At 50.8% G+C, this 27,640-nt stretch overlaps 1 protein-coding gene across 3 annotated transcripts; it reads right to left on the bottom strand.

Moving 5' to 3' along the window:
• Positions 1–183: 183 nt before the first annotated feature.
• TAB1 (TGF-beta activated kinase 1 (MAP3K7) binding protein 1) lies at positions 184–27,640 on the bottom strand. 3 transcript variants are annotated; one of them, XM_066358444.1, is made up of 11 exons: positions 27,542–27,640; positions 15,546–15,682; positions 15,002–15,155; positions 13,916–14,002; positions 13,290–13,428; positions 12,213–12,326; positions 11,466–11,577; positions 9,232–9,376; positions 6,187–6,409; positions 4,511–4,673; positions 184–2,895 (listed from the first exon to the last, which is right to left on the bottom strand). In XM_066358444.1, the coding sequence occupies exons 1-11, from the start codon at positions 27,572–27,574 to the stop codon at positions 2,688–2,690; spliced, it is 1,515 nt and encodes a 504-aa protein (XP_066214541.1). In that variant the 5' UTR covers positions 27,575–27,640; the 3' UTR covers positions 184–2,687. The 3 variants fall into 3 exon arrangements, with proteins under 3 accessions (XP_066214541.1, XP_066214543.1, XP_066214542.1); XM_066358446.1 differs by lacking the exon at positions 27,542–27,640 and adding an exon at positions 25,094–25,366; XM_066358445.1 differs by having other exon boundaries at positions 2,812–2,941.

Below are 27,640 nucleotides of genomic sequence, written 5' to 3'. Positions count from 1 at the left end.
CCCACTGAGGCCATGTGGAAGGGGGGTCAAAGGCTGGAGAGGGGCTCCTGCTGGCTCTTGGCTTGGTGTCGGCCATCTGCCCACCTTGTATCAGAGGGTGGAGACTGGCCCATGGCTGCGCAACTTCACCTGGCTGCCTTGGTACTGTTTGTCCTGACCCTTGCCACTTCTTAAATCTTAAAAAAGATTCCTAAGCTCCCCCTCTATTCCTCATCTTACAAAGGGAAACCAGAGGCTAAAACATTGTCTCTTTCACCTTCAGACAGGGAACAAAGCCAGCAGGACAATGCCCTGCCCCCACACACCTAGTACAAAGCAGGTGCCAGGTGAGGCCCTGGGGCCCAGGGGCTAGACAAGGCCATTTGTGCTTGGACTACGCCCATACCTGTCTGTAGCTCAGTCACTCACCTGTGAAATGGTACACCCACCACCCTCTCAGGGTGCTGACATGGTGACTCTGGTAGTCAGGACACCCTGAGGGACAGCTGAGGAGGCCAAGGGGGGCAGAGCCTGAAAGGCAGTTCTGCAGTGCCTCCTAGACTGCAGAAGGGGAGGGGTCCGGAGTCCAACACCCAAATGCTGAGCCAGGCTTTGTTCCTAAGCTATGCAATATTTCAGTTTTAGTGGCAGATATTCTTGTGATAGATGAGTTCTCAAGTCCCCAAAAGCAGAAAGAGGAACGTTTTGGACTAATATTTATAGAATGTCCTCCACCCAAACAAAACCAAAATAAAGCAAAATAATTCCCTGCACACCCAATAACCGGTAACAAAGGGCGAGGACTCTGTCTTGGTGACCCGCAGCTCTAATGGCCACATCACTACTGGTAGTCAGGAATAGTGAGGGCCCCGGAGGACCTGGCCTGCAGCGGGAGAACTGTCACCTCTCCAGCTGTGTAGGGGACCAGAATGGGTGCTAGAGCCCAGTATTATCCCTCTGGGCTGAGTGGCAGCAGCCCTTGGGCCTCTCAGGAGGCCAGGTCCACCTTCCAGCCCTGCATCCCCAGCCTGGGAGCTGGTGGAAGGGAGGCAGCCACCTCCCTGGGTCACACGAGTTACACTAGACAGGAGTAAGAGCACTGGTAACACCATGACTGTACCACCATTCATTACTTCTTTACTGTGGTAAAAAAGTGATTCTATTTCTTAGAGACCAAACAGCACACCACCGAGACATTCTTGAAGAGGATCCCCTTTGTTCCCAAGTCTTGGTGACTGATTTTAAATCCTTTCACCTGAAGAACAGAGATGGCTTCGTAATGAAGGGGGAGGCTCTCTGTAGAGAAACGCATTTCTTCTGTTCCTGCCAACCTTCCCTCGGGATCCTGCTCTGGGACCAGAGTGAGCAGGGCCTTGGAACCAGATTTTGACTTGAGTCCTAGCACACTGGAGGCCACTCAGTGGCCAGTCCCTGGTGAGCTGTGTCTGAGGCCTTGTGGGGCAGGAGGCTAGGAGCTACAGAGGGCTACGGAGGGGTCAGTAGAAGCCAGGAGCCTCAAGGAGTGAAAGAAGGTGAGTTTGGCTCTACCTTGGACCATGTGACTTGGGCAAGTTGTGAGTCTCCTGGGCTTGCTTCTCCTGAGAGGAGTGCAATCTCCCCTCCCCACCGAAGGCAGAGTGCACTTGTGGTCTAACTACAACCAGTGCACATCTGAAGCCCTCAACCACAGAGCAGCAGGTCTCGAAGAACCTCTTCCCTTTCAGAACCGTTTCCCACCGTTCCCTCTTTTGCATGAGCCTGGCCTGACCAAGACTTGTTCTAACAAACTGTGGAGCCAGTCGAGACCGTTGTCACTGTCGAAGTCCGCTGATCTTCATGGCTCTCCAACCTGCGGCATTCCCCAGCTCCAGGAAAAAACCCCTCAAATGTAGAGTCTGCTCACCCTGACTCGGGGCCTCCCCCTCCCGACAAGAGTGGCCACGGCCCCCACTCACTCAAGGCATGCCCTTGCCTCTCTGGAACCATCTCTGGGAAGCCCACCAGCTCAGTCTACCCTCCTTGGGAGGCTCCAGGATGGGTGCTCCTCTTGGACCAGCTACCTCCAGTTCCTTTTCCCTTGACCTCTCTGCAGCTATCCCAGGCCCCCAACTCCTCTGGTCTTCCTGGACATTTACCACTCAAAACAATCCAGGCTGGCCCAGGGAAGAGGCACAGGCTTCAAAGGCGCAGACATCCACTGGGACTCACTCTGGGCATTGGAGAAGAAAGGGGGAACTACCACCCAGGGGTGACGGGTTCTCTAGCACTGGCCACAGGCTCTTCCAGGGAGAGGTGGTGGCCAGACGGGGGTAGACTTGAGAAAGCAATGGCTGCTGGGCCTGGACATGCAGGGTCACAAGAGGACCTCTTCATATTCTGCCCACGCTGGGCTCCTAGGCCAGCCCAGTGCGCACTTGCTCCTTTGTTCTAAAACAGCGATGGTCCCAGCTGAGGCTGCCTAGGGAAAGGCCACCAGCCCCTGTGCAGTGACAGGCGGATCTGAGGGGTCCAGTCTGCACTGGCGCTCTCTGAGAGAGTCTTCTTTACAGCACCGAGAGCTAGGGGTGAGAGTGTGGTGCGGGGTGAGGACTGGGCACCCACTGGCCCCCATGGCATAGGCAAATGGCAGGAAAAAGCGCATCCTGCCCCGGTGGTGGGCCCCTTGTCTTCATGTAAGGTCCTGCTCAGGCTGCACTGCCCGGTCGGGGCTATGTTGCTGTCATCACACTTGACTCGCCATGGTCCACGCTCCAAAGGCGGTAAAACTCAGCGAAGTCCACGTAGGGCTCAACACGGCCATCCTCGCCAGGTGGGAGTGAGTGGGCAGGCCGGGAGCGGAAGAGCCCCCCGTCCGAGCTGGAGCTGCTGCTCTGGGTGTGTGTGTTGGTGGATTGCAGGGTCAGGGTCGGGCTCTGGCTGTGAGACGACAGAGGAGAGTTAGTCAGGGGCCTTGGCTTCCAACCTGGGGACAGAGAGGACCCTGTTTCAGGCCACAGGCCTCTCTAACAAAGATGACCACAAGAACCAGCTCAACCACATGTTTTAAGGAGCAAATGAAAATTCAAATGTGTTTTTCAAGCTCTAGCTATATGTGGCTATTTAAATGAACTAGAATTAAAATGGATCCCTCATTTCCAGTACTCAATAACCATGTATGGCTCGTGGCTACTGTATGTGATCCAGAATCCGCAGAGCATCACTAAGCTAAAGGGCATCCATTCCAATCGCCTGGAATCTGTCCTGATCCAAACCCCACTGATCACAGGCCGGCAGGGGTTCCTCTCCCAGAAAATCTTCCTTACTCTCTCCTTACTCCTTCCTTACTCACTAGCTGTGGGGATGGGTCCTCCATGTTCTCAGAGCTCCCTGGGCACCAACCCTCTGTCACAGAGCATATAACAGCTGGAAATTACCTGCTAGCCCACTGCCCTGCAAATTCCCAGCACCAGGCCAGCCCACAGTGGGGCTGAACTACTGCTCAGATGCAAAACGGAGGGAAGGGACTGTTTAGGGCCCACGAAGTTAGAGGTGCAGAGGATGGCTGATTCTCCTGCCTGGATGGGGACACTCTCACACACAGCTAATGGATTTCTCTCGGCAGCCCTGCAGGGGTGGGAGGCCACCCCAACTGCACTTGGGATGCCCACTGCTCAGCTGTCTGGCAGGCTCCTCCAGCCCTCAGTGGTGGTAGCAGCAGCAGCATGGGCGCCGGGAGAAGGGAAGCCTCCCCACCCCCCACAAAGAGGGAAACAGCACCACTCCCTTCCTGATGGCTCTTCCAATTGGCCACATCCTCTGAGTGGGCTGGGTGTGGCATCTCTATTATTCTGTGAAGGGCTGGAATGTGGAAACCAGATCCTGGTTTCCTGGAGTGGTGGGGAGGTGTGGGGGTTACGCATTCCACAGCAGTAGAGGGGGTGGGGTAGACACCAGACCTGTAGGCAGGTCAGCAGTGAGGAAGGGGCCTCCCCAACCCCACCCTCAGGCTCCAGACCTCCTGCTGCCTCCCCGCCCCCCTGCCTTAAACTAGAGAACTCACTTCAAAGCTAAATCAGACATTTTAGTTTGACAGCACAGGCTCTGACAAGCCAATACAGACCGTTCGTTGTCCCCCAAGCATGGACGCTACTGGAGAGCCACCCTACATCATAGACTTCAAGAGAATAAGAAGAGAACCTTCCAGGTAATGAAAACTAATACATGGGACCCACAAGAATATGTGACCAGCAGGCTGTCAATGTTGGCTGCCTGACTGTTCAAGGAAGGCCTCTGTTGCTCTGTCCCTGGAAACTTGCCTCCTCCCAGGTTCTACTTCAGTGACATGTTGAAATCTGCAGTGCTGCCTCCTCCTGCCTCAGCATCTAGGGGGGCCTCCCAGAAAAGGGAGACAGGGCATTGGAGATGTACCAGACCCAGGGCCTCTCACCCAAGATCACTCAGCTATAGGACTTGACCAGTGGCATTCCTGCTCATATACCAAGGGCTGCCCCAGTAAGCCTCTGAGAGTGGCTGGGGTGGGGTGAGGGCTTACTTGGTGAGGGTGGGAGTGGCTTCATCCAGGGTGGAGGCACTGTGGGCCCCGTTGACCAGCTGGCCCTGCGAGGGCATGACGAGGGAGAGGGTCACGCTGGTCTTGCTGGTGCTCTGGGCGCTGGAGTAAGGCACAGATACGGGGTACACACGTCCTCCTGTGGCTTTGGGAGGAAGAAAAGGGTGGTGGGAACAGGGCTGCTCAGGGCCGGATGGGGGTAGTGGCTGAGGGCTAAGAGAAAAAGACGGTGACCAAGTCTGGTTCCCAGCTGCAGCCTGGCCCTCTGCCCCTCGGGACAGAGAAGGGGGTCCAGGGGCTGAGACTGCTAGGCTGGTTCCCAGCTGCAGCCTGGCCCTCTGCCCCTCGGGACAGAGAAGGGGGTCCAGGGGCTGAGACTGCTAGGCTGGTTCCCAGCTGCAGCCTGGCCCTCTGCCCCTCGGGACAGAGAAGGGGGTCCAGGGGCTGAGACTGCTAGGCTGGTTCCCAGCTGCAGCCTGGCCCTCTGCCCCTCGGGACAGAGAAGGGGGTCCAGGGGCTGAGACTGCTAGGCTGGTTCCCAGCTGCAGCCTGGCCCTCTGCCCCTCGGGACAGAGAAGGGGGTCCAGGGGCTGAGACTGCTAGGCCGGGCAGCACGGCATCGCTGGCACTCAAAGCAGGAGGACGGTCAAGTGCTGAGCCACCTAACAAAAGGGTTACTGCCTGGCTCCCCGCGATGATGCTCTAATCTGCGGGGATAAGTACGCTTCTAGTTGAGGCTGGCCCAGCAAACATATGGTTGCTATAACAAGCTAGAGACTCCAATAACCCTGGTGTCTGTGGAGAACAACCCATCCGAGCATGCCTGAGCATAAAACTTGTTTGAAAAAAGAAAAAAAAAAAGTGTAGTCCAGGAGCTGACAGTTTGGACTCTAAGCAGCATGGGGGGGGGGGGGGAGGGGGGGGGTTGCAGAAGGAACAACTGTCTGCCTGACCTGTGGTGTCACCGTGGATAAATCATTGACCTGGAATACTGAAGTCACTGGTTCGAATCCCCGGGCTTGCTCAGTCAAGGAACCTACAAGAAGCAACTACTACGAGTTTATGCTTCCCACTCCTATCCTCCTTTCTCTTTTAAATCAATAAAAGTCTTAAAAAAGAAAGAAAAAAGAACAACGGCCTTGTTTCTCGAGCAACTTGATCCCAGAACCAAAAAAGCAGAAAGTAAATAGTGTTGCTCTCACCCCAACATGGCCCAGGGACAGAGCCAGGCACCAGGGACCTTCTGTCCACATACCTCGCCTCACCTAAGTCTCTTCCTTTTAGGGCCTCAGTTTCCCTTTCTGTAAAAGGTGTGCTATCTTCTTGAGGAAACACTAGGGTCAAGTGCCTGACATAGGACTCGGTCAGTGGCAGCCATCGCCCCTATCATGTGGCCTGGTGGCCATGCAAGCACTCTGCACTCATAAGGAGGTAGCCAGGGCTGATGGTATTTCCTCATTTCATAGACATAAAGGAAAAGGAAACAAAGGCAGCTCAGAGAGCGTGCAATAAGAGAGCCCAGATTAGAACTGCTCAGTCAGGCCTCCCCCTTGACCTCCTCCATTCCAGGCAGCGGGCCCATTGCCTCAGCCACTCTGTACCCCACCCCAGTCCCGAAGGCCTCCTCAGGGGGCTTCCTGTCCACACTGCACACTTACCTGGGGCTGGGGATGCTGTAGGCTGGCTCATTTCGCCCAGCGGGTAGCCAAAGTTCCTCACCAGCAGGGTCATGTCCTCGTGCCTCAGGCAGAACTTGGCACGCTCCCCACCACTGGCGAAGGTGTCACTGTGGATGCGCTTCACCCGGTCCACCACAGCCTGGGCCACTGCATCCAGAGAGGTCTGCTTGGCGAACTCAGTGTCAATCATGGCAGCGATCTCCTGGGGGCAGGGTTGGCGAAGCAAAAGTCTGGTTAGGAACAAGGGGGCCCAGGGACCCTGGGCCATGACTCCAGCGCCTGCCTAATCAGGACACTTAGTGCCTGCACGTGGACGTGCACACAGGCAACTCTAAGACGTTTCTGGCAACAGTACTTGGAAGAGCAGAGTCTGGAAACATTCTGAGGGTCATTCTGAGGGGCCAGTAGGCGAGTGCTGATGTGGCCACACACTGGAACCCCAGCAGCTGTTATGAAGAAGGCCACCAGCCTCAGCTGTAGGTGTGCAGGACTGGAGGTGCAGTTCCCACCAGCCACAGCTGTAGGTGTGCAGGACTGGAGGTGCAGTTCCCACCAGCCTCAGCTGTAGGTGTGCAGGACTGGAGGTGCAGTTCCCACCAGCCACAGCTGTAGGTGTGCAGGACTGGAGGTGCAGTTCCCACCAGCCTCAGCTGTAGGTGTGCAGGACTGGAGGTGCAGTTCCCACCAGCCTCAGCTGTAGGTGTGCAGGACTGGAGGTGCAGTTCCCACCAGCCACAGCTGTAGGTGTGCAGGACTGGAGGTGCAGTTCCCACCAGCCACAGCTGTAGGTGTGCAGGACTGGAGGTGCAGTTCCCACCAGCCTCAGCTGTAGGTGTGCAGGACTGGAGGTGCAGTTCCCACCAGCCTCAGCTGTAGGTGTGCAGGACTGGAGGTGCAGTTCCCACCAGCCACAGATGTAATCCGAGATTTTAAAGGTATTCAGGATAATCCTTCTAGAACTTTCTCATTAAAAAAGGTGTGACCTTGTGATCTCTCTTATTGTTGGCCTCCCCACCAATCAAATGGGTGTAATATACACCTCCCTGGGTTATGATGAGCATTGAAGAACATAACAGAGGCGCAGGCACTCTGTGGACTGTTAAAAAGCCTGTATAAATTGTAGTTCTCACGAAGTTTTCTTTCCTGGAAAAAACTCACTGAAGGCTATGATATGTCAATTTTGCCGGACAATGAGATACAGAATGAAGACAGGGTCCTTGCTCTTGGAGAATTCCACTGTCTAGTGTATTCTAGAACCCAGTAGAAGTCACCAGATAATTCTATCATAAAGGCCAAAGAAAAGAAAAGAAAAGAAAAAAAATCACACCGATGATAAGATCAAAAACACAAAATCCTACATGCTGGCTAGCCAGTCTCCTGGACAGAGGCGGGCAGGGGCAGGTAAGAGGAAATGGCCTGGGGCCAGTCAGGCGGGCTCTGCTCCCTCGCTGGCCAGCCGGGTCACCTCAGGCATGACCTGATCTGTGAGCCCAGGTACCCTAACTGGATATGGCAGAGAACTGCTGCTCCTTATGTTCCAAGGCTACTGGAAGGAATAAGATAAACTAGGTGAAAACCTTGAACCTAGATATCAGGAGATAGTTAGACACGCAAGACTTTTCCTTCTCATTTTTAATTAGAAAGGGCAAAGCAGAAAAGGTTACCTTCCTACAAGACTCAGGCAGAAAGAAAAACGCGACCTGAACTCATCTGACCGACCCAGAGATCCAAGGTCAGGTAAAGGCAGCTTCCCTTCAAAAGTGTCCTTGATGTGACTGCTTTAGTGACACCTGTGTGGCATGTATGTGCTCTGAAGTGTAGGAAAAACAAGCAGCTCCCACCAGCTGTGTTTATCCCCCCAGGTGAGGGCCTAGTCCTCACCACAGCCCCATGAAGCTGGTTATCATTCCCATCTGAGAGATGAGAACAAACTGCAAATCACCCTGGTCGCTCAGAGGGAGGTGCAGGAAGTGGGGTAGGGCAGTGGTCCCCAACCTTTTTTGGGCCACAGACTGGTTTAATGTCAGAAAATATTTTCACGGACCGGCCTTTAGGGTGGGATGGATAAATGTATCACGTGACCGAGATAAGTGTCAAGAGTGAGTCTTAGACGGATGTAACAGAGGAAATCTGGTCATTTTTAAAAAATAAAACATTGTGGCCCTGGCTGGTTGGCTCAGTGGTAGAGCGTCAGCCTGGCGTGCAGGAGTCCCGGGTTTGATTCCCAGCCAGGGCACACAGGAGAAGCGCCCATCTGCTTCTCCACCCTTCCCCTTCTCCTTCCTCTCTGTCTCTCTCTCCCCCTCCCGCAGCCAAGGCTCCATTGGAGCAAAGTTGGCCCGGGCGCTGAGGATGGCTCTATGGCCTCTGCCTCAGGTGCTAGAGTGGCCCTGGTTGCGATGGAGCAACGCTCCAGATAGGCAGAGCATCGCCCCCTGGTGGGCATGCCGGGTGGATCCTGGTCGGGAGCATGCAGGAGTCTGTCTGCCTCCCCATTTCCAACTTCAGAAAAATACAAAAAAAAAACCAAAATAAATAAAACATCATTCAGACTTAAATATAAATAAAACGGAAATAATGTAAGTTATTTATTCTTTCTCTGTGGACCGGTACCAAATGGCCCATGGACCAGTACTGGTCCACGGCCCGGGGATTGGGGACCACTGGGTTAGGGGACTCCAACTCTGCCACATGGCCCTCAGGCCATGCCCCCTCTGCACTCAACGCCACCCAGGACCTGCCCCCAACAGTCTCCAGAGCAACGTGTACCCATGGAAAGTCCTGTTCATCTCAGGGCCCTGGGGGCTGACATTGCCTCAAGCCCAGAATGATCAAAGCTTTGAGTGGGATGTGTGCTCTTGGAGCTCTGGGCTTTTTCTTCCCCATCTTTGAACCCAGACAGATGTCTCACAATGGCATCTGAGAATCAGCACTTTGGTGCTGAGCAGGAGGGCTAGCCGGGTCCCCAGGGGAGCATGCCACCCTGCAGCCTGGGCAGCCACACTCTGCTCAGACCCACCTTACCTGGTTGGCCTGCCCAGGCCCGTGGGCTGCTTCCAAGGCCTTGTACAGCCCCTCGGACATAAGCACCAGGAAGCCAGTCACCCCGTCCAGGGGCTGTGCGCCATGGATTTCTGGCTCCGCAATGATCGGCTTAGACTTGGCAGCACTGGGGGAAGAGAGAGTGGAGGGGACAGCTGTGCTTGGAATGGCCCCTAGGGAACACTTATTCTGCTAAGGGGAAGAATCTACTCAGATGTAAAATAAAACGCACATCTGATAAGAGGAAAAGAAAGAGAGAAAAGAGAAAATCAGAAAAACAGACCTATTTTCGGAAGGCAGCTACTAAAATCAAGTTCCAAGATCTCAAGAAACTAGAGGGCACCTGGGGTCAGGACGGCAAAGGTCAAACGCCTGATCCTGGCCCCGTGCTGCATCTCTCATCCATAGAGCCTGGGCAGTGGCAGGGGGAGGGGGACAGTGAGAGGAAAGAGTTTTCTTCTCAAAGTACACTCCTTCTGGGCTCCTCCAAAGCAAGTGTGACCCAGACCCCACCGATACTATCTGCACAGGGGTCCTTTGAGATGTACTCTCAGAGCCAGCCAGGGTGAGAAGGTGCCTGCACGTGGACGTGCACACAGGCAACTCTAAGACGTTTCTGGCAACAGTATTTGGAAGAGCAGAGTCTGGAAACATTCTGAGGTTCATTCTGTAGGGGCCAGTAGGCGAGTGCTGATGCGGCCACACACTGGAACCCCAGCAGCTGTTATGAAGAAGGCCACCAGCCTCAGCTGTAGGTGTGCAGGACTGGAGGATGGGAACCTGCTGAACAATGCGAAGTGCAGGACACTTGAAAGGGTATGCTAGCAACTTAGTGGATGTTTCGAAAAGGAAGCCCTCCCATCCCCACCCCACCCAACACACACACACACGCGCGTGCACATGCACAGGGACTTTGGGCAGGGTACACAAGAAACTAGCAGCTTCTGGGGAGGGAACCACGGCATGGGTAGGAGGAAGATATACACAGCATGGTATTTTCTTGGCACTGTTTGAATTGTTTCAAATCACATGTGTACTTTCTAATAAAGCAACAGAACTCCACAAATTAGAGGCAAAAGGTTCCAAACTCAACTGTCTAAACCCTGTACGAGTAAGAAGCTCTAACTTGTGCTTCTAAGACATGATGAGGTCTGCCTTCTGACAATGGGCCTTTGGCATAATTTCTCCATGGCTCTGGCTATGATATTAAATGCCATGATGGGCCTGACCAGGCCGTGGTGCAGTGGATAGAGCGTCGGACTGGGATGCCGAGGACCCAGGTTCGAGACCCCGAGGTCGCCAGCTTGAGCGCAGGCTCATCTGGTTTAAACAAAAGCTCACCAGCTTAGACCCAAGATCTCTGGCTTGAGCAAGGGATTACTCGGTCTGCTGAAGGCCCGCGGTCAAGGCACATATGAGAAAGCAATCAATGAACAACTAAGGTGTCACAACGAAAAACTGATGATTGATGCTTCTCATTTCTCTCCGTTCCTGTCTGTCTGTCCCTATCTATCCCTCTCTCTGACTCTCTAAAAAATAAATAAATAAATAAAATTTAAAATAAATAAATAAATGCCACGATGGGCCACATACAAAGACATGCTTATTTTTCCAATCAATGTTAAGGACATGTGCTCAGAATTCAGGCTGTTTGGGTTCAAGTCCTGTCTCAGTCCATGGCTAGTCTGGCAACTGGAGAGGCTACCTAATGTCACCATGTCACAGTGTCCTCATAAGAAAATACCTATGGGTAATAACAGTACCTATCTGCCAGGGCTGGGTGAGGAGTGAGTGAGAGAATGTGTGCACAGAGCTATGCACGGCGGGCACAATAAAGGCTCACATCACCCATCTGTTGCTACGGGCACTGGGTAGCAGCCACCAGGGATGTGTCCTTGGAGGGAGATATATAACTCATCTCGCACCTCTGCCCTGGCCCTAGCCATAGACAGCACCGACCAACAGGCCTTCGGTCTGCCCCTATCCATACCGGACAGCTCAGGCTAACCGTGGTCTCTCCTGTTAAGCCCTATGGCACTGGTTGCTACCCTTGGCTTTGACTCCTTGCCAGAGCAGCTCTACAGGAGTTCTGGCCCCACCCAACCTTTCTGAGAGGAAGGAAGAGCCTCCTTGCTTGGGCTCTGGGCCACCTCCACTACACCTACTGTCCCTAGAGCCTAATGGGGGGGATCGGTGCAGCTAGGCCACCCACCTACCTGAGTAGGTCGATGTCAGTGTAGCCATATTTGACCTTATAATCCCCGATGCGCCTGGTGCTCTCCTGCCCACAGATGATCCCCACTTGTTTGATCTTTCCTGCGTCCAAACCTACCAGGGCAGAACAACATGACAAGCCAGACCTTGTTCATAATAAAGAACAAAGGGGACAGCCACATCCTGAAAAAAGGCACCAAGAACCCACAGAACAGGAAACGAAGTCACACCAGGTGCCTTGAAGAGCAGCTAACCAATGTCGCCCAATGTTCTCAGTCCCCATCCCCATCAGAAGACGCCCTCACTGAGAGCTCTTCCCGCATGGTCCTCAGCTCCAGCACTGTCCAGCACAGCTGCCTGGGGGCGGGGGAGGGAGGAGTGGCTGTGGTGGCGGTTGGAATTTCAGGACTTCTACGGCCTCTCAGTCTCCACCAACAGCTTCGAGGGACTCTTGGAAGCATTCAACATGCACTAGCACTTTTAATCCTCATCACACCTGAGGTAGGTGTTACTATGATCTCATTACATAGGTGGGGAAACTGAGGCACAGAAAACTCGAATAAGTTTCAAACATTGCCAACTAGTAAGCAACAGAGCTGGGACTCAAGCCCAGAAAGCCTGGTTCCAAGCCCAAGTTCACAGCCCATCGACTCACAGCTCTCTCCACAAGACCACCACCAGAAGAGGGCAAGGGTGGGCCACCAGGGCGCCTTCCCACACTGACCCCTCGGCTCATGTCCCTCACTCACCCAGCTGGGAGAGGCGGAAGAGTTCATCCTCGTTTTCCGTGGTGTGGTCCACATTCAGCTGTGTCACCTGTAGCCCGTCCACTGTGGATTTGCACAGAAGTGCACGGTTCGTACCTACAACAGAATTTGAGCAGCTGAGCAAAGACTGAACATAGGTAGGAAAATGCCACGTGGAGAAGAGAAAAGGCAGGCATCTCACACATGGAAATCCTTGAAACACGCAAAAAAAAAAAAAATAGGCTCAGATCCCTGGGTAAGTCACCAGGTAGGGAGAGCTGCTAATATTAAGGAATTAGGTTAAACTTTGCAGTGCCATCCTTGGATGATCATGAGGATGGTTTCAGTAAGAGATCTTTTGTCCAGGGAGACATACTGAAATATTTCCAGATACCAGGCACGCTGTCTGGTGTTTGCTTCACAACAACGCAGGGACAAAGGGCTGTACATTACGTGAGACTGGCCACAAGGAAGTGACTGTTAGGGCTGGGGATAGGCACATGAGGGTTCATCAAAGGCTAGTCACTTTTTTTTTTGCATTAAAAAAATTTTTTTCCCATTATAAAATCTTAAGGAAAAGAGGAAGAGGACGTTATCAGTGAGGTTTCTATAGAGCTCCTACAGTAACTGGCACCCTGGGGTACAACCTTCTCAGGTCCCCAGATGGCCTCTTCTTTGCCCACAAATTCCACAAAATGTCCCTGTGACTCCTCGTCCTCTGGCCCACCTCACTGCCCTCCACGGGATGCCAAGTGGGTCTTCCACGGACGAGAACTTCTTCTAGAAGAGGAAGCCACTGAGGCAGCCCAGACAGGGACACAACTCCTCCCAGGCCACAGGCCAGTTAGGGGCAGCATGGGGATTAAGTCAGGACACCTGCGTCCCAGCTGGTACTTCCAACTCCCCCCATCAGCACTGGAAAACATTTCTGTAGAGTAACAGGAAAACCATCCAATGGCTTGCAGACTCGAGCTGCAGGTCCTATGTATGTATCTGGAAAGCAGACTGCCCAGACAACGCACAGACCCCCCAGAGCTGACTTCTCCCAGCCCCATGCCCCGGGACAGACAGGCGGCTCACCGACATTGGCGACATAGAGCTTGTTGTTAAGAAGGACAGCCACGACAGCCATGGCCCCTCCTGAAATCTCCCTCTCCAAGACCTGGAGTCTTTCGAGGATCTTCTGATACTGAGGAGGCAGCTGGTGCTGGGGAACACCCTGTAAGCCACCACTGGGGGTCAGAGCAGGCCGGGTCCTCAGAGGTCACCCCCACCCTCTTATGGAGCAGGAGCCAGAGGCCCAGCCGCGAGAGAAGCTGCACTTCCAGTCCGGCTTCTCCAGGAAAGCCAGAGGCGAACCTTGCATGTTGGGTCGGCTCTTCAAGTGCTAGGGGGTGACGGGAGTGGGGAGGTGACGAGGCCATGGACAGAATCACACTGGGGACTAACCTGAAAGGACCTTTCCTCACTCTCTGTGCTGCCCACCCCATGCTGAGCCTCAGTAAAGCTGTCCACAGCAGCCCAGGAGGCCCCTTGGAGAGTAAACCCATCGTTCCCTACATCCCCCAGTCAGGAATTGTCCCCTAACTCCTGCTGCTCTGGCCCAATGGTGTCAATGGCCCAGGAGTGACACGGCAGATGACTCTTTGGTCCTAGCAGAGCCAATCCTGACGTGCTTCTCCTGGGAAGCAGGTGAGGGGGGTTACCTCTGGCAGCTGGGACTGCAGGCTCGCCTTCTCAGCCAAGGTATCATCAATGGACTCCAGGAAGCTCCTCTCCACCACATCGAAGGCCTAGGTGCACAGAGAGGACAGGGACAGGTGTCAGGGCAATGGCTGGTTCAAAACATCCCTGTCACCTTGATGCTGAAATGCCCCCGACTAATAACAACAAACTGTATGAAGTGCAGGTCATCACGTGGTGGGGGCTTCACATGTGGCACTGCAGAGCGACCAGAGGATAAAGTTAAGAACATAGAGGTTGAGAGCACAGGTCTGGAATCAGGCCACCGGGAGTGGATTCCGGCTCTGCCTCTTGCCAGCTGGCAGCCTTGGTCTCATCGATGAACAGGGGTAAGTGTTGTTCTGAGGGTCACTGAGCACTCAGTACATGGCTGGCTCAGTACAGTAAGTCTAGATCAACGACTGCTGCTGTCATTCCTACATCCTGCTGGCCCGTGAACACTGGTCATGCTGCTGCCCTTCCTGGGCGAACTGGCTAAGGATCACTGGCACAGGCCCGGGGGCTGAGGAGGGCCCGCTGGCCCTCAGGTGCTGAGCAGAAAAACGGCTGGGAACACTGGTTTCGAGGAACAGGAATCCATCCTCCTCATCCACACTAAGTGCCTCCATCCTCCTCATCCACACTAAGGAGCTTCCAGGAAGATATCTCCAAAGCAGCAGTGGGCAGAAACACAGAGCTGGCAAGGAGCAGCAATCAAGTGGAAGAGAGGAGGCGAGGCCAGGGCATTGGCAGCAACCACAGGCTGGGCCACCCTAAATCAACAACCTCCACTATACCCTCTTGTCCAAGGGTCCATCCCTATGTCCCCATTCCCCTGGACTGTTTCCTCCAGAGCCAACCAGCTGTGGGTAAGGACTGCTGCTAGCTGCCTGCTCCTGGGCTCCCCATGGCTGCTGGGAGAGGCTCTCAAAGCTGGGTCCTCTGCAGAAGAGGAGCAGCAGGCAGGATCTTCAGACCAACCCTGGCTATCCCCAAACTTTACAGTTGCAGGGCCACATTCCAAGGCACATGATCCACCCAGCTGTGGTCAGCTGGCCCGAACACCATACCTGCAGCAGCACACGACGCACGTCGGCCTCCATGTGCTCAGCGTTAAGCTGGCCCAGCAGGAGCTCTGCGGATAGCCGCTGGGCCACAAAGTTGGTCACCCGGTTGCCATCATAGCCGTTGAAGACCCCATATAAGAAGCAGTTGTTCTCACTCCTGACAGAGAGAGAGGTAGGAGGCAGCCTGAGACCGGAGACTCACAGGAAAATGACACCAGTTCCACAGTAGAGGGGGAGGAGGGACAAATATTGAGGGAAACCAAAGATAGAGCAGCTGTGGCTTCAGGTGCCCATCTGGCCCCCCCCCCACTTTGACCATCATTTTACTCCAGCCATGACTTTCAGCTTCCCACCCCACTGTAGCAAGCCCTCTGCTGCTCTGAGGTCTAGATGTAGAAGGTGGGAGGGATGGCTGCAGATGCCATCTCCCATGGGCCACATCTCACTGGCAAGCCCCTATGCGAGACAGTTGCAAAACCGCTGCTTTTTCTTGCTTGCAAACCTATTGTACTTCCAACGCCCAGGAGAGCACTCCCGGCACTCTCACCTGAACTTGAGCCAGTTGTCCTCCGGAGGGTGGCTCTCAGTACCCTTGCCATCAGCAGAGTAGCTTCGGTTGGAGGCTGAGCCCACCCCAGAGAGGTGGCAGAGCGGCAGGTCATCTGTCCAGCTTGGCTGCTGCTCCTGCCAGGATGCCAGGAAATTCTGAAGTGTTATCTTCTCCTCCAGGGCAGACCCCATCTCACCTGTTTCTTTCCCCAACAAAAACCCAGCACGCACAGAGCCCCACACAACAAAGCAAACTCGCGGTAGAAAACTCTGGTGGCTCCTCACCTCTCCCTGCAGTGGCTCAGCCTCCAACCCCTTGGGCACTGGTTAACAGTGCAGATTTCCAAGCCCCACTCCCAAAATGTCTGCTCCTGGTAGGGGTCAAAGGATCTGCACTGCAAGCTGCTCCTCCCAGGGGACACTGAGAAACTGACTTACAAGCTAGTCTTAGTCACAGTCACTACCCCAGCATTGGGGCTTCCACTCGCTAGTCCCCGCTCCACTATGTCCTCTCCCATTTGCCCCAGCCATACCTGTCCACCTGCACCAAATGCTTGCAGTGCCCTGTCCATACCCACTCCTCTCCCCCACGTGGAATGCCCTCCACATCCTTCAGGACTCTGGCACAGGAATCACCATATCCAGGAAGCCTTCCTTCAGGGAGACCTTCCCCAGGTTTGGCTGACAACCCTCTTGTGTATTCCTTACTACTTGTCTCCCTCACCCCTGCCCGTCTGTGTTTGACTGACATTCCACCCCACGGATCTCAAACCAGGCTGCCCAGTGTAATCATGAAGGAGCTTTAAACACATGTATCACACACAAATCCAGGCACCAGCCCAAACGTAGATTTTTTTTTTTTTTACAGAGACAGAGAGAGAGTCAGAGAGAGGGACAGACAGGAACGGAGAGAGATGAGAAGCATCAATCATCAGTTTTTCGTTGCGCATTGCAACACCTTAATTGTTCATTGATTGCTTTCTCATATGTGCCTTGACCACGGACCTTCAGCAGACCGAGCAACCCGTTGCTCGAGCCAGCGACCTTGGGTCCAAGCTGGTGAGTTTTTGCTCAAACCAGATAAGCCCTCACTCAAGCTGGCGACCTCAGGGTCTTGAACCTGGGTCTTCCGCATCCCAGTCCAACGGGCTATTCACTGTGCCACTGTCCGGTCAGACCCAAACATAGCTTTTGAATTTCCTAAATCTCCTTAGGGTGCAATCTGGGCACCTGCATATTTTTAAGCCCCCGAAATGACATTGATGCAAGGCCCAGGCAAGGTCCACGGTCTCAGTGAAAGCCTCCCCACACCAGCCCCCACCTGAGAACCATGTCTGGTTCCCACAGGCATTCCCAGGATCACTATGTAGAACTGGAGCTAATGAAAACAATTGGGAGAATTAAAGTTCAATTGAAAGGAGAAAAAATTTAGATTGAAAGCTTTATTGAAATATTAAATAAGCAAAAGCACTGTGCACAACCTCTTTACAAGTTAGCAGTAAATCTTTGAAAAACGATGTGAAAACCACTTCAACAGGCTTTTGCAATCAGACATGTAAAAAGCCTGTGGTTAAGCTTCTGTGGCAAATTTCATCTTCTGTTTATTTACAAATTGACAAGGAGTGACTTTTTGGCTCTCTCTCTTTTTCATTTTAATTGCTTTAATGCTGCATTTATTCTAGCACTTCAGGTCTGTACTTTGTACCTTGGTGCAACTTCTGTAGGGTGAGGAATTTACTTTTATTCATAAACTTACATATACTAAAATGGACTGTTTTGGGGACACAGGTCTATGAATTTTAACATGAGTAGAGATTTGTGTAACTACAGCTACGCTCAAGATACAGAACAGCCTCATCATCCCAAACACAGCTTGGCTTTGCTCCTTTGTAGCCATGCGCTCTCCTGACCTCTGGCCGCTACCGACCATTGCTCCACCACTACACCGTCTTTACAAGAATGTTATAAATGAATTATGCGGTGCATAACCTTTCCTTTTTCTTTTTATTGAAATAAAACACACATAACATAAAATTTACCATCTTAAGTGTACAGTTCTGTGGTATTAAATACATTCACATGTTGTGCAACCATCACCACCATCCACCATCCACCCCCATAACTCTTTCCATCAACCCAAACTGAAATTTTATATCCATTAAACAGAGGCAGTGGAGCAGTGGATAGGGCATCAGACTGGGATGCAGAGGACCCAGGTTCAAGATTCGGAGGTTGCCAGCTTGAGCGCGGGCTCATCTGGTTTGAGCAAAAGCTCACCAGCTTGGACCCAAGGTCGCTGGCTCAAGCAAGGGGTTACTTGGTCTGCTGAAGGCCCGCGGTCAAGGCACATATGAGAAAGCAATCAATGAACAACTAAGGTGTCGCAATGCTCAGAGAAAAACTAATGATTGATGCTTCTCATCTCTCCGTTCCTGTCTGTCCCTGTCTATCCCTCTCTCTCTCTGTCTCTGAAAAAACAAAAAAACTGACTCCCCCTCCTGCCCCCCCCCCCATTCTACTCTAGGTCTTTGAGTACATAACCTTTGAGACTGGCTTCTTTCACTCAGCATTATACCTTTCAGATTCATCCAACTTGTAGCCTGCACCAACAGTTTATCCCTTTTAATTGCAGAACAGTATCCATCACATGGATGTAGCACACTTTATCCACTCATCCGCTAACGGACAGCTGGGCTCTTTCCAGTTTTTAATAATTATGAAAAGAGCTGCTATAAAGATTCATGGGCAGGTTTCTGTGTGAACACAGCTTTTCATCTCTAAGGTAAATACTGACAAGTGAGACTGCTGTTTAAATGTATCAGAAACTGCCAAGCTGAGTGGTGTACCAGTCTGCGTCCCCACCAGCAATGCAAGAGGTTCCTGTTGTTCCACATCCTCACCACATGGTATTCTTTTTTTCTTTTTCAATTTAGACATTATAAGAGGTATGTGGTGTTTCACTGTGGCTTTACTTTGCACTTCCCTATGGCTAATAATTATGTTGAGCATCTTTTCATGTACTTATTTGCCATCTACATATTTTCCTTGGTGAAGTACCTATGTCCATTTTTATTTTTTTATTAAAAAAAAATATTTTTATTTATTCATTTTTTAAATTTATTTATTTTTTAGAGAGGAGAGTGAGAGAGAGAGAGAGAGAGAGGAGGAGCAGGAAGCATCAACTCCCATATGTGCCTTGACCAGACAAGTGCAGGGTTTCGAACCGGTGACCTCAGCGTTCCAGGTCAATGCTTTATCCACTGGGTCACCAAAGGTCAGGCTATTCATTTTTTAAAGAGAGAGAGGGAGGGAGAGAGAAGGGGTGGGGAGCAGGAAGCATCAACTCCCATATGTGCCTTGACCGGGCAAGCCCAGGGTTTTGAACTGGCAACCTCAGCATTCCAGGTTGATGTTTTATCCACTGCGCCCCACAGGTCAGGCCTCTAGGTCCATTTTTAAACTGGGTTGCTTGTTTTCTTTTTTGAGAGACAGGAAAAAAAATGAGAAGCATCAACTCAGTTGCAGCACCTTATTGTTCATTGATTGCTTTCTCTTATGTGCCTTCACAGGGGCAGAGCTCCAGCAGAGCCAGTGACCCCTTGCTCAAGCCAACGACCTTGGGCTCAAGCCAGCGACCACGGGGTCATGTCTATGATCCCACGCTCAAGCCACTGCCTTGGGGTTTCTAACCTGGGTCCTCAGCATCCCAGGTCCGAGCTCTATTCACTGCACCACCACCTGGTCAGGCGGTTGCTTGTTTTCTAACTGTTGAGTTTTGAGAATTCTTTATATATTTTGGATAAATGTCCTTTGTTGGATACGTGATTTGAAATTTGCCCCAGTCTGTAGCTTGTCATTTCATTCACTTCATAGGGTCTTTTGCAGACCAGAAGCTTTTAGTTTTGAAGAAGTCCATTTTTTAAATTCATTTTCTTCTTTCGTGGTTCATGCTTCCACTGTCATGTCCAAAAACTCTTTGCCCAGCTGCAAGTCACAGAGATCTCCCATATGTTTTCTTCTAAAAGTTCTATAGTTTTACATTTAGACCTGTGATCCAATTTGAATTGATTTCTGTATAAAGGAAGTTTACGTCAATGGTTTCTTTCTTTTCTTTGCATATGGATGTCCAACTGTTCCAACACTGTTTGTAGAAAAGACTATCCTTTCTCTATTAAATTACCTTGGTACCTATGTCAAAACTGAATGCCTTTAACATAGTTTGAAATCTCATCCTTTGACAGATTAACAATCTTACTCAGCTGTCTATATTGTACAGATAAGTGTTCCTATACAGTGTTTCAAATGACTTCTAAAAAAACTATGACCAGAATAAAAAGTGTGGAAAGCTAACCCACTTTGCACCAAACACAGGAAGAAAGTAACACTGCAACCAAAGGTTTGTTCTACTTGAAAAGCCAGATATATTTTTGGGCCTCAAGTGAAGAGGCTACTGACCCTACAGGTGCAGTCACATAAATAAACATACACTTACTTTATTTATTTATTTATTTATTTATTTATTTATTTATTTATTTATTTATTTTTTTAGAGAGGCAGGAAGAGAGAGAGAGACAGGAACATCAAGTTGCTCTTTTGGTGCCCTGATCGGGTAATCGAACCCACAACTTCTGCACTCCAAGACGATGATCCAACCAACCAAGCTATCTGGTCAGGGCTTAATTTTTATTGATTTTTAGACAGAGAGAGGTAAGGAGAGAGAGGGGAGGGGGAAGGAAAGCATTTGTTGTTCCACTCAGTTGTGCATTTTTTGGTGGCTTCCCACATGTGCCCTAACCAGGGGTCAAACCTGCAACCTTGCTGCTTTGGGACAAAGCTCTTAATCGACTGAGCTAACCAGCCAGTGCCTAACATACACTTTAAAACAAACTGTTTAGCCTGACCAGGTGGTGGCACAGTGGAGAGAGAGTCAACCTGGGATTCTGAGGACCCAGGTTCAAAACTCCAAGGTCGCTGGCTTGAGCATGGGGTCACCAGCTTGAGAGTGGGACCACCAACATGATCCCCTGGATGCTGGCTTGAAGCCCAAGGTCACTGTCTTGAGCAAGGGGTCACTGGCTTGGCTGGAGCCTTTTGCCTCGTCAAAGCACATATGAGAAGAAATCAGTGAACTAAAGAGATGCCATTATGAGTTGATGTTTCTCATCTTTCTCCCTTCCTGTCCATCTAGCCCTCTCTCTCTTAAAAAAAAAAAAAAAGTTTATATAGATGAACCTTACTGAGCAAAGCTCTACTTATTTCACATCGGCACTCTTTAACCATTAAGTTCCTAGCCACTTTGATTTGTCTTGCTATAAACTTAAAGAAGAAATGAGAAAAAAATCACCCAAAGGGCATATTAAAAGGATCCATGGTGAGGCAAGGCCTCCCTCCCCCTTTCTGTCTTTGCAAGTCTTATCCACCCACAAAGGTCCCGCTCACATCCAACCAGGGCCAGAGACCCGTGTTCCCCAAACTTCAACCATCCACTCACCATCTCCAAGAAATTACCCACTTCATATTTTTTCCTTTAAACGACCACATTTTCTTTTACTCAAATGATTTTCATTTTGAATGTAAACTCCTTCAATATATTTTTTTTTATTAAGTGAGAGGTGGGGAAGCAGAGACAGACTCCTGCATGTGCCCAGACCAGGATCCATCTGGCAAGCCCCCTATCAGGTGATGCTCTGCCCATCTAGGCTGCTGCTCCGTTGCTCAGCAACCAAGCTATTTTAGTGTCTGAGGAGAGGCCAAGGAGCCACCCTCAGCAACCAGGGCCAACTTTGCTCTCACCAGGGGGAATCAAACCCGAGACTTCTATACACTGGGCCAACACTCTACCACAGAGACAACCGGCCAGAGTCAACTCCTTCAGTATTGTAAGTGGAAAACCAGTGTTACTTCCCATATCTTTAAAATAATAAAACACAAAAACAGAACCAGTTTATCAAATTCTAGTTGAACCTATTGCCTACTGTACATTCTGAGCTGGATCCCTTTTCTGTTAACAAAAAAGAGAGACTAGAAAGAATCAGAAAGGTGTTAACCAATGTCACTCCAATAAATTTGATTTAAAAAAAAGAAAGGTGTTAAGGACATGTAGAACCAAACCAAGTCTTTCTCTTGATATACCATCAGAGAATTTAAAAGAGAAATTTCTCCGTGGCCTCAACATGACTACTGGGCACCCCACTCACTGGCCCTTATCCATTTGGCTCTGTGGCAACTCTCATGCTATAACCTGGTATTATTGAATAGATACCTTATTAAACTGATTCAAATATATATATATTCAATATTTAATATCTCTGAAGTTGGTATGTTATTTATAGCAGTGTTTTCTTTCTCAGTAATATATAAAATAATGATGCATCCTTACAGTTAATGGCATCTTAGATCCAATGACATATGGGCAACTTCTCAAACTCTCATCAGCAATCCTTCAGTGGAAGACCCTGCTTAGAATGCAGTCTCCCAGCACCTCAAACATTCAGTGACAAATGGCCAGAGAATTACAGGAGGTGGTATCCGTGTGGGAGTGGGAGAGTATGTGGTCCTCCCTGAATACAGCAGGGGCCTTGATATCACTCTCACATTGCTGCGGCCGGGTGGGCTGTGATCGTGTTCCTCCACTCCTCTCTACTTCCACAGGGATTATCCACGCCACGCAGCCATGGCTGATTCTAATACAACACACCAGACTCCCAAGTCTCTTGCTTCCTTCCTCTGTACTTCTGAACAATTTTAGGAAAGGTCATGGATTTTTCTATTCACACAAACCACCCACCTCTCCTCCCCAGCACACACTGATGCATACTTTCTCCCACGCCCCAAATGCCAGGCCTGCCAGCACCAGCAGCAAGTGGCGCTTTGACACCCCGAACGTGAGTCGGCTGGGAAGCTGAGACAGGGGCGTCTGACGCTTGCACAGCCTCGTCAGAGCCTAGTGAGTACGTACAACAGTGAGCACGAACCACCTTAATTAACTCTTTGATGGTTTACAAATTCATGTCTCACAAAAATCTTAATAGAAAACACAGTAAGAAAGAATGCCATTTCAAAAAGCCTAATTTTTACTTGAGTGTGTCAAGGATTTTCCAAGATTCATATTTTGGTACAAAAAGTTTCCACGGTGATCCATCGAAATGTATTTAATCCGTTAAGGGCGTTATAAACACTTTGTGTACGTTTTTAAGTACTAGCTCCTCATATACATATGTGAGCATGTCGCATAAAAATAGTCCATGGCAGTCCCCACAGAGACTCATCACAAACTCCTGGGCAGCAAGTGGACACAGCACGGTTCCAAGTCCAGGCCACAGCTTGAATATCAAATTATAGTATGAAAAGGCCAAGTGTTTTTGTGGTGAAAGGACCGAATTCCTTAGAGGCAAAAAGGAAGCTCAGAAAGGGAGAATAATGCCCCCAGGAAGATGACTCAGGGTGGGGGCAGCAGTTCTTCCTCTCCTAAAAGCTTAAAACACCCAATGCCTGCTGCCATCTCTGTCTTGCTGAATGACCCCCTTTTCCTTCCCTACTTCTCTGGGACAAACTCCATTCTAGGGCCCCCACCTCTCTCACCAGGGTTTTCATCAAAGGTTCTCTATGTTGTCATCACAAATATAGTTCTAAAACACTTTTTTTTTTAATTCAGTGAGAGGAGGGGTGGCAGAGAGACAGACTTCTGCATGTGCCCTGACCGCGATCTACTCAGCAAGCCCACAATAGGGCTGCTTTGCCTGTCTAGGGTGTTGCTCCAACATCTCCCCTTAGTGCCTGAGATGGAGGCGGAGGCCATGCGGCCATCCTCAGCGCCTGGAGCCAACTCATTCCAATTGAGCCATGGCTGCAGGAGGGATAGAGAGAGGGAAGCGAGAGAGGGAGGGATGGAGAAGCAGATGGGTGCTTCTCCTGTGTGCCCTGACTGAGAATTAAACCCAGGATATCCACATGCTGGGCCGGTGCTCTACCACTGAGCCAACTGGAAAGGGCCTATAATACACTCTTAAAGGGGCTACTAAACTACTAATAATTGAAGAGCACTTACTGTGTGCTGGAGCAGCTGGGCCACATTCTGCCAGTGTATGAGACGGTTGTAGGTGACAGCCTAATGGACATTTTCATTTTAATGGGTACATGTTTATTTTAGTGTACATTAGAAAAATATATGGCTAGCACCTGTGATTAAACAGATATAATTGCTTGGAATATGTCTAAGTAAAAAGAAAACTGAGTACAAGTTGAGTTTTTTTATAATTAAGTAAATAACAACATACACAAAATCAAATTTTTGATTCTTTCAGCCCTCAATGTACTCCTAGGTTCCCCAACGCAGTAAAGGGCACCGCTACAGCGCCTGCCAAAACCTTGGAGTCCTGGACTCTATTTCCTCCGTCATGCACTCCACATCTGATCTGTCAGCAAATTACATTAGCTCTTCCTCCAGAATATAGCCAGAACCCAGTACTTCTCACCTTCCTCTGCCATCTCTGTCATCTCACATCTGGATAACCGAGTACCACTCGGCAGGTGGTACTAGGCTTTTTCCGATTACAAATCAGATCATGTCATGTTGCTGCTCAAAACCAGATGCGAGTTTCACATCTCACTTAGAACAGAATCCAAAGTTCACCTGAGGATCCACAAGGCTCCCTTGGACCGCGGCTACTACCACTCCCCAGTGCACTCCATTCCAGCCACATTGGCCTCCTTGCTGCTCCCCAAGAACCACCCCTGTTGCCTTGGGCAGGAGCATTCCCTCCTATATCCCCCACTTCATCTTATCAAATATTGAGAAGTCTTCCCCTACCATTCAGTCAGAAACGGCCCCTCCACCTTTCTGTGTATGAATCCAGACTATTCTCCCTCACACTACCACCTGATGTTATGTTATAGATATTATATCATGTGTAATCTGTTTGTTCATTGTTTACTGTCTCCCTTCCTAGAATAGAACACAGGGTGTAATCTGTTTGTTCATTGTTTACTGTCTCCCTTCCTAGAATAGAACACAGGCTCCATGAAGGCAGCATCCCCTGCACTTACACAGTGCCTGCCACATAGTGACTGCTCAGTGACATTTGGGGGAATGAACACAGGCACTCATTGCAGAACTGAAGGTGGAACTTCAAGCCTGCAGTGTTAGCATGCCAGGCTAGGAGTGTTAACATGTTAGTTCACTAATACTAACAACACTTCTGGAAGTCCTCTCAGGGAAACCAAGGTTCAGGAATGTTGAGTGACTTGCCCAAGGCCATATAAGATTCATACTCTGTTTTATCAGGCAGCTGGGTTCTTTTGAACACATCAAACTGTCTTCAAAAGCTCTTCTTCTCTTCAAAAGAACTTTGAAGGTGCCACACTGCTTGGGACGAAAGGAGACACTCCTTAGGATGTCATTCCACTAAGTACACTGCCATCTGGCCCCAGCACACCCTTCCAGCACCCTGTCAGCAATTCCCCAGCCCTTCCTGTAAACCTCTACTGGTCTGGTCAAATCTGACCATCCACAACCCCTCTCAGTACATTGACCCCCAAGTGCCTCACATATTGTGTTAGTGGTATATGGCTCCTTCTCTCAAGCTAGTCTGCAGTGATGGTGGGCAAATGTCTTGAGTACTCATCTTCGTATCTCCGGTACAGACCAGTAGGCTTCACAGCCATCTGCTGAATGATGGTGTTTGAGCTGCTCTCACCAGACTCAGGACAGTGGAGGACAGGACAGCAAGCCCCGCATACCACCTGCACACTCAGACACCCTGTGAGTAGAAACATCTTGATCATCATTAGGGTGGGAGAGACATTTCATCTGATGCTATGTGCTTAATGCTAACTATCCTATCTTTCTTTTTTTTTTTTCCCCCAAAGATTTTTTTTCTTCTTCTCCGTTTTGCATCCTTCCAAAGCTGGAAACGGAGAGGCAGTCAGACAGACTCCCGCATGCGCCTGACCAGGATCCACCCGGCATGCCCACCAGGGGGCGATGCTCTGCCCATCTGGGGCATTGCTCTGTTGCATCCAGAGCCATCCCAGCGCCTGAGGCAGAGGCCACAGAGCCATCCTCAGCGCCCGGGCCATCTTTGCTCCAATGGAGCCTTGGCTGCAGCGGGGAAGAGAGAGACAGAGAGGAAGGAGAGGGGGAGGGGTGGAGAAGCAGATGGGCGACTCTCCTGTGTGCCCTGGCCGGGAATTGAACCCGGGACTCCTGCACGCCAGGCCGACGCTCTACCACTGAGCCAACCAGCCAGGACCTTAAGATTTTTTTTTTATTATTATAGAGAGGAGAGAGAGAGAAAGAGAGAGAGAGAGAGAGAGAGAGAGAGAGAGAGAAGGGGGGAGGAGCAGGAAGCATCAACTCCCGTATTTGCTTTGACCAAGCAAGCCCAGGGTTTTGAACCGGCAACCTCATTGTTTCCAGGTTGACGCTTTATCCACTGCGCCACCACAGGTCAGGCTAACTATCCTTTCAAAGATTCCACCTCCAACTAGGAACACATTCTGGAGCTCACCTTCTGTCTAACCTGAGTCCCTTTGGCTCCAGGGCACCTACAGGGGAGGGAAACTGGCAGCCAGTCTCTTCAGCAAGCCAAGTCACCTACAGCATTCCGCATTTGCCACAATCCAGCAGGTTTTTGGAATGTTTATTACAATGGAGACATTTACACAGGAGCCCCCTCCTCTAGATTACAAAGCAGAGGGGCACAGTCTGCTTAACTCAATGACAAAGCTGACCTGCCAAGCAGTAGTAAAAGGGGGCGGGGACACACTGAAGGTGTGGAGAGGAGGAGGTCTATATTCCTCCCTACCCAGTGGGAGCTGCTGTCCTGGAAGAGGAGTTTCAGAGGCTACACAAAGCCTGTCATTAACATGCAACAGTAAAGATCAGCCCCACACCCCAATTCTAATGCTTCAAGTCCCTCAAGGGCAGGTGGGCCAATGCTGAATACTGAACCTGGCTACAAATGCTTTACTCATTATTTTACAAATATTCACTGAATGTCTGACACCTAGTGGTGGTCATTGATGGTGACACTATTCATTATAAATCACAAGCCCCTGTCTTCAAAGAGTTCAACTTTCCAGTACAGGAGGCAGAGAAATTCACAGGCAATTACAACAGACTGATATGTCTGGGGAGGACCCAAGGGACCAGTACTCTGCCCTGGCAGGTGAAAACAGGCCCAAGGTGCCAACATGTGTGTGCATCTATGCACGTGTCAAGAGGATACAGAGGCTGGAAGACATCAGCAACAAACCCAACAGGGTCCAGACTGCAGGTAGAGATGAGTCTCAAGACAATCCTCCCACTGCCTGCTTTCACCTTATAAATAAGGAAACTGAGACCAACTGAGGAACAGGGAGTTACAACCAGGCTGCCCGACTAGTTATTCCTTTGGTGTAGGTTAGAGGTTAAGAAGAACGACTGCCTGATTTTAACTCTGCCGCTGCCACTTACCAACTGTGTGGCCTTGGGCCTCAGTTTCCTTATCTGTGCCTCAGTTTCCTTATCCGTAAAACAGGAATAATCACAGTACCTATCTCGTAGGGCTGTTATGAAAATTAATCTCACAAATGTAAAGCAATCGGCAAAAGCCTAGAAGTAGTAAGCGGTACATAAGTCGCTACTACTGCTATTATTATCATCATTCCACGACTGCTCAGTGCCAGGGCTGGGCTGTCCACCCCTGTTCTCTCCGCTGCCCTGCGCCACACTCCTTTCCGGCTCTTGAACTTCCACCCTCGACTTGCCCTTGACGCTGGGGATAGTCTAGCACCGGGTTCCGAGCCCCTGACTGCCGGGCCGGCAGCGCGCACGCGCCCCCGTCCTGGGGACTGGGGGGTGGGGGCCAGCCCGGGAGGGAGAGGAGGCAATCGCACCCTGCCAGGAAGAGGTACTCGGCCCAAGGCAAAGAGAGAACTTTACCTGCACCAGACAGCCCCCCACCTCCCTCGGGGCTCCCAAACCCCGGCCCGGAGAGCGGGTCGATTCCTCACACTCTGCAGCAGGCTCCTCCTCTGCGCCGCCATCTTGGAGGGACCCCGTGGGCGCGCCCGCCTCCCATCAGAGCAAGCGAGAAGGGCGTCTAGAGCGGC

The sequence above is a fragment of the Saccopteryx leptura genome, chromosome 1, assembly GCF_036850995.1.
Source record: "Saccopteryx leptura isolate mSacLep1 chromosome 1, mSacLep1_pri_phased_curated, whole genome shotgun sequence".
In the NCBI taxonomy this organism is placed as follows: Eukaryota; Metazoa; Chordata; class Mammalia; order Chiroptera; family Emballonuridae; genus Saccopteryx; species Saccopteryx leptura.
Note: the sequence above shows the minus strand (reverse complement) of the source record. Positions and strands in the feature narration are given on the sequence as shown.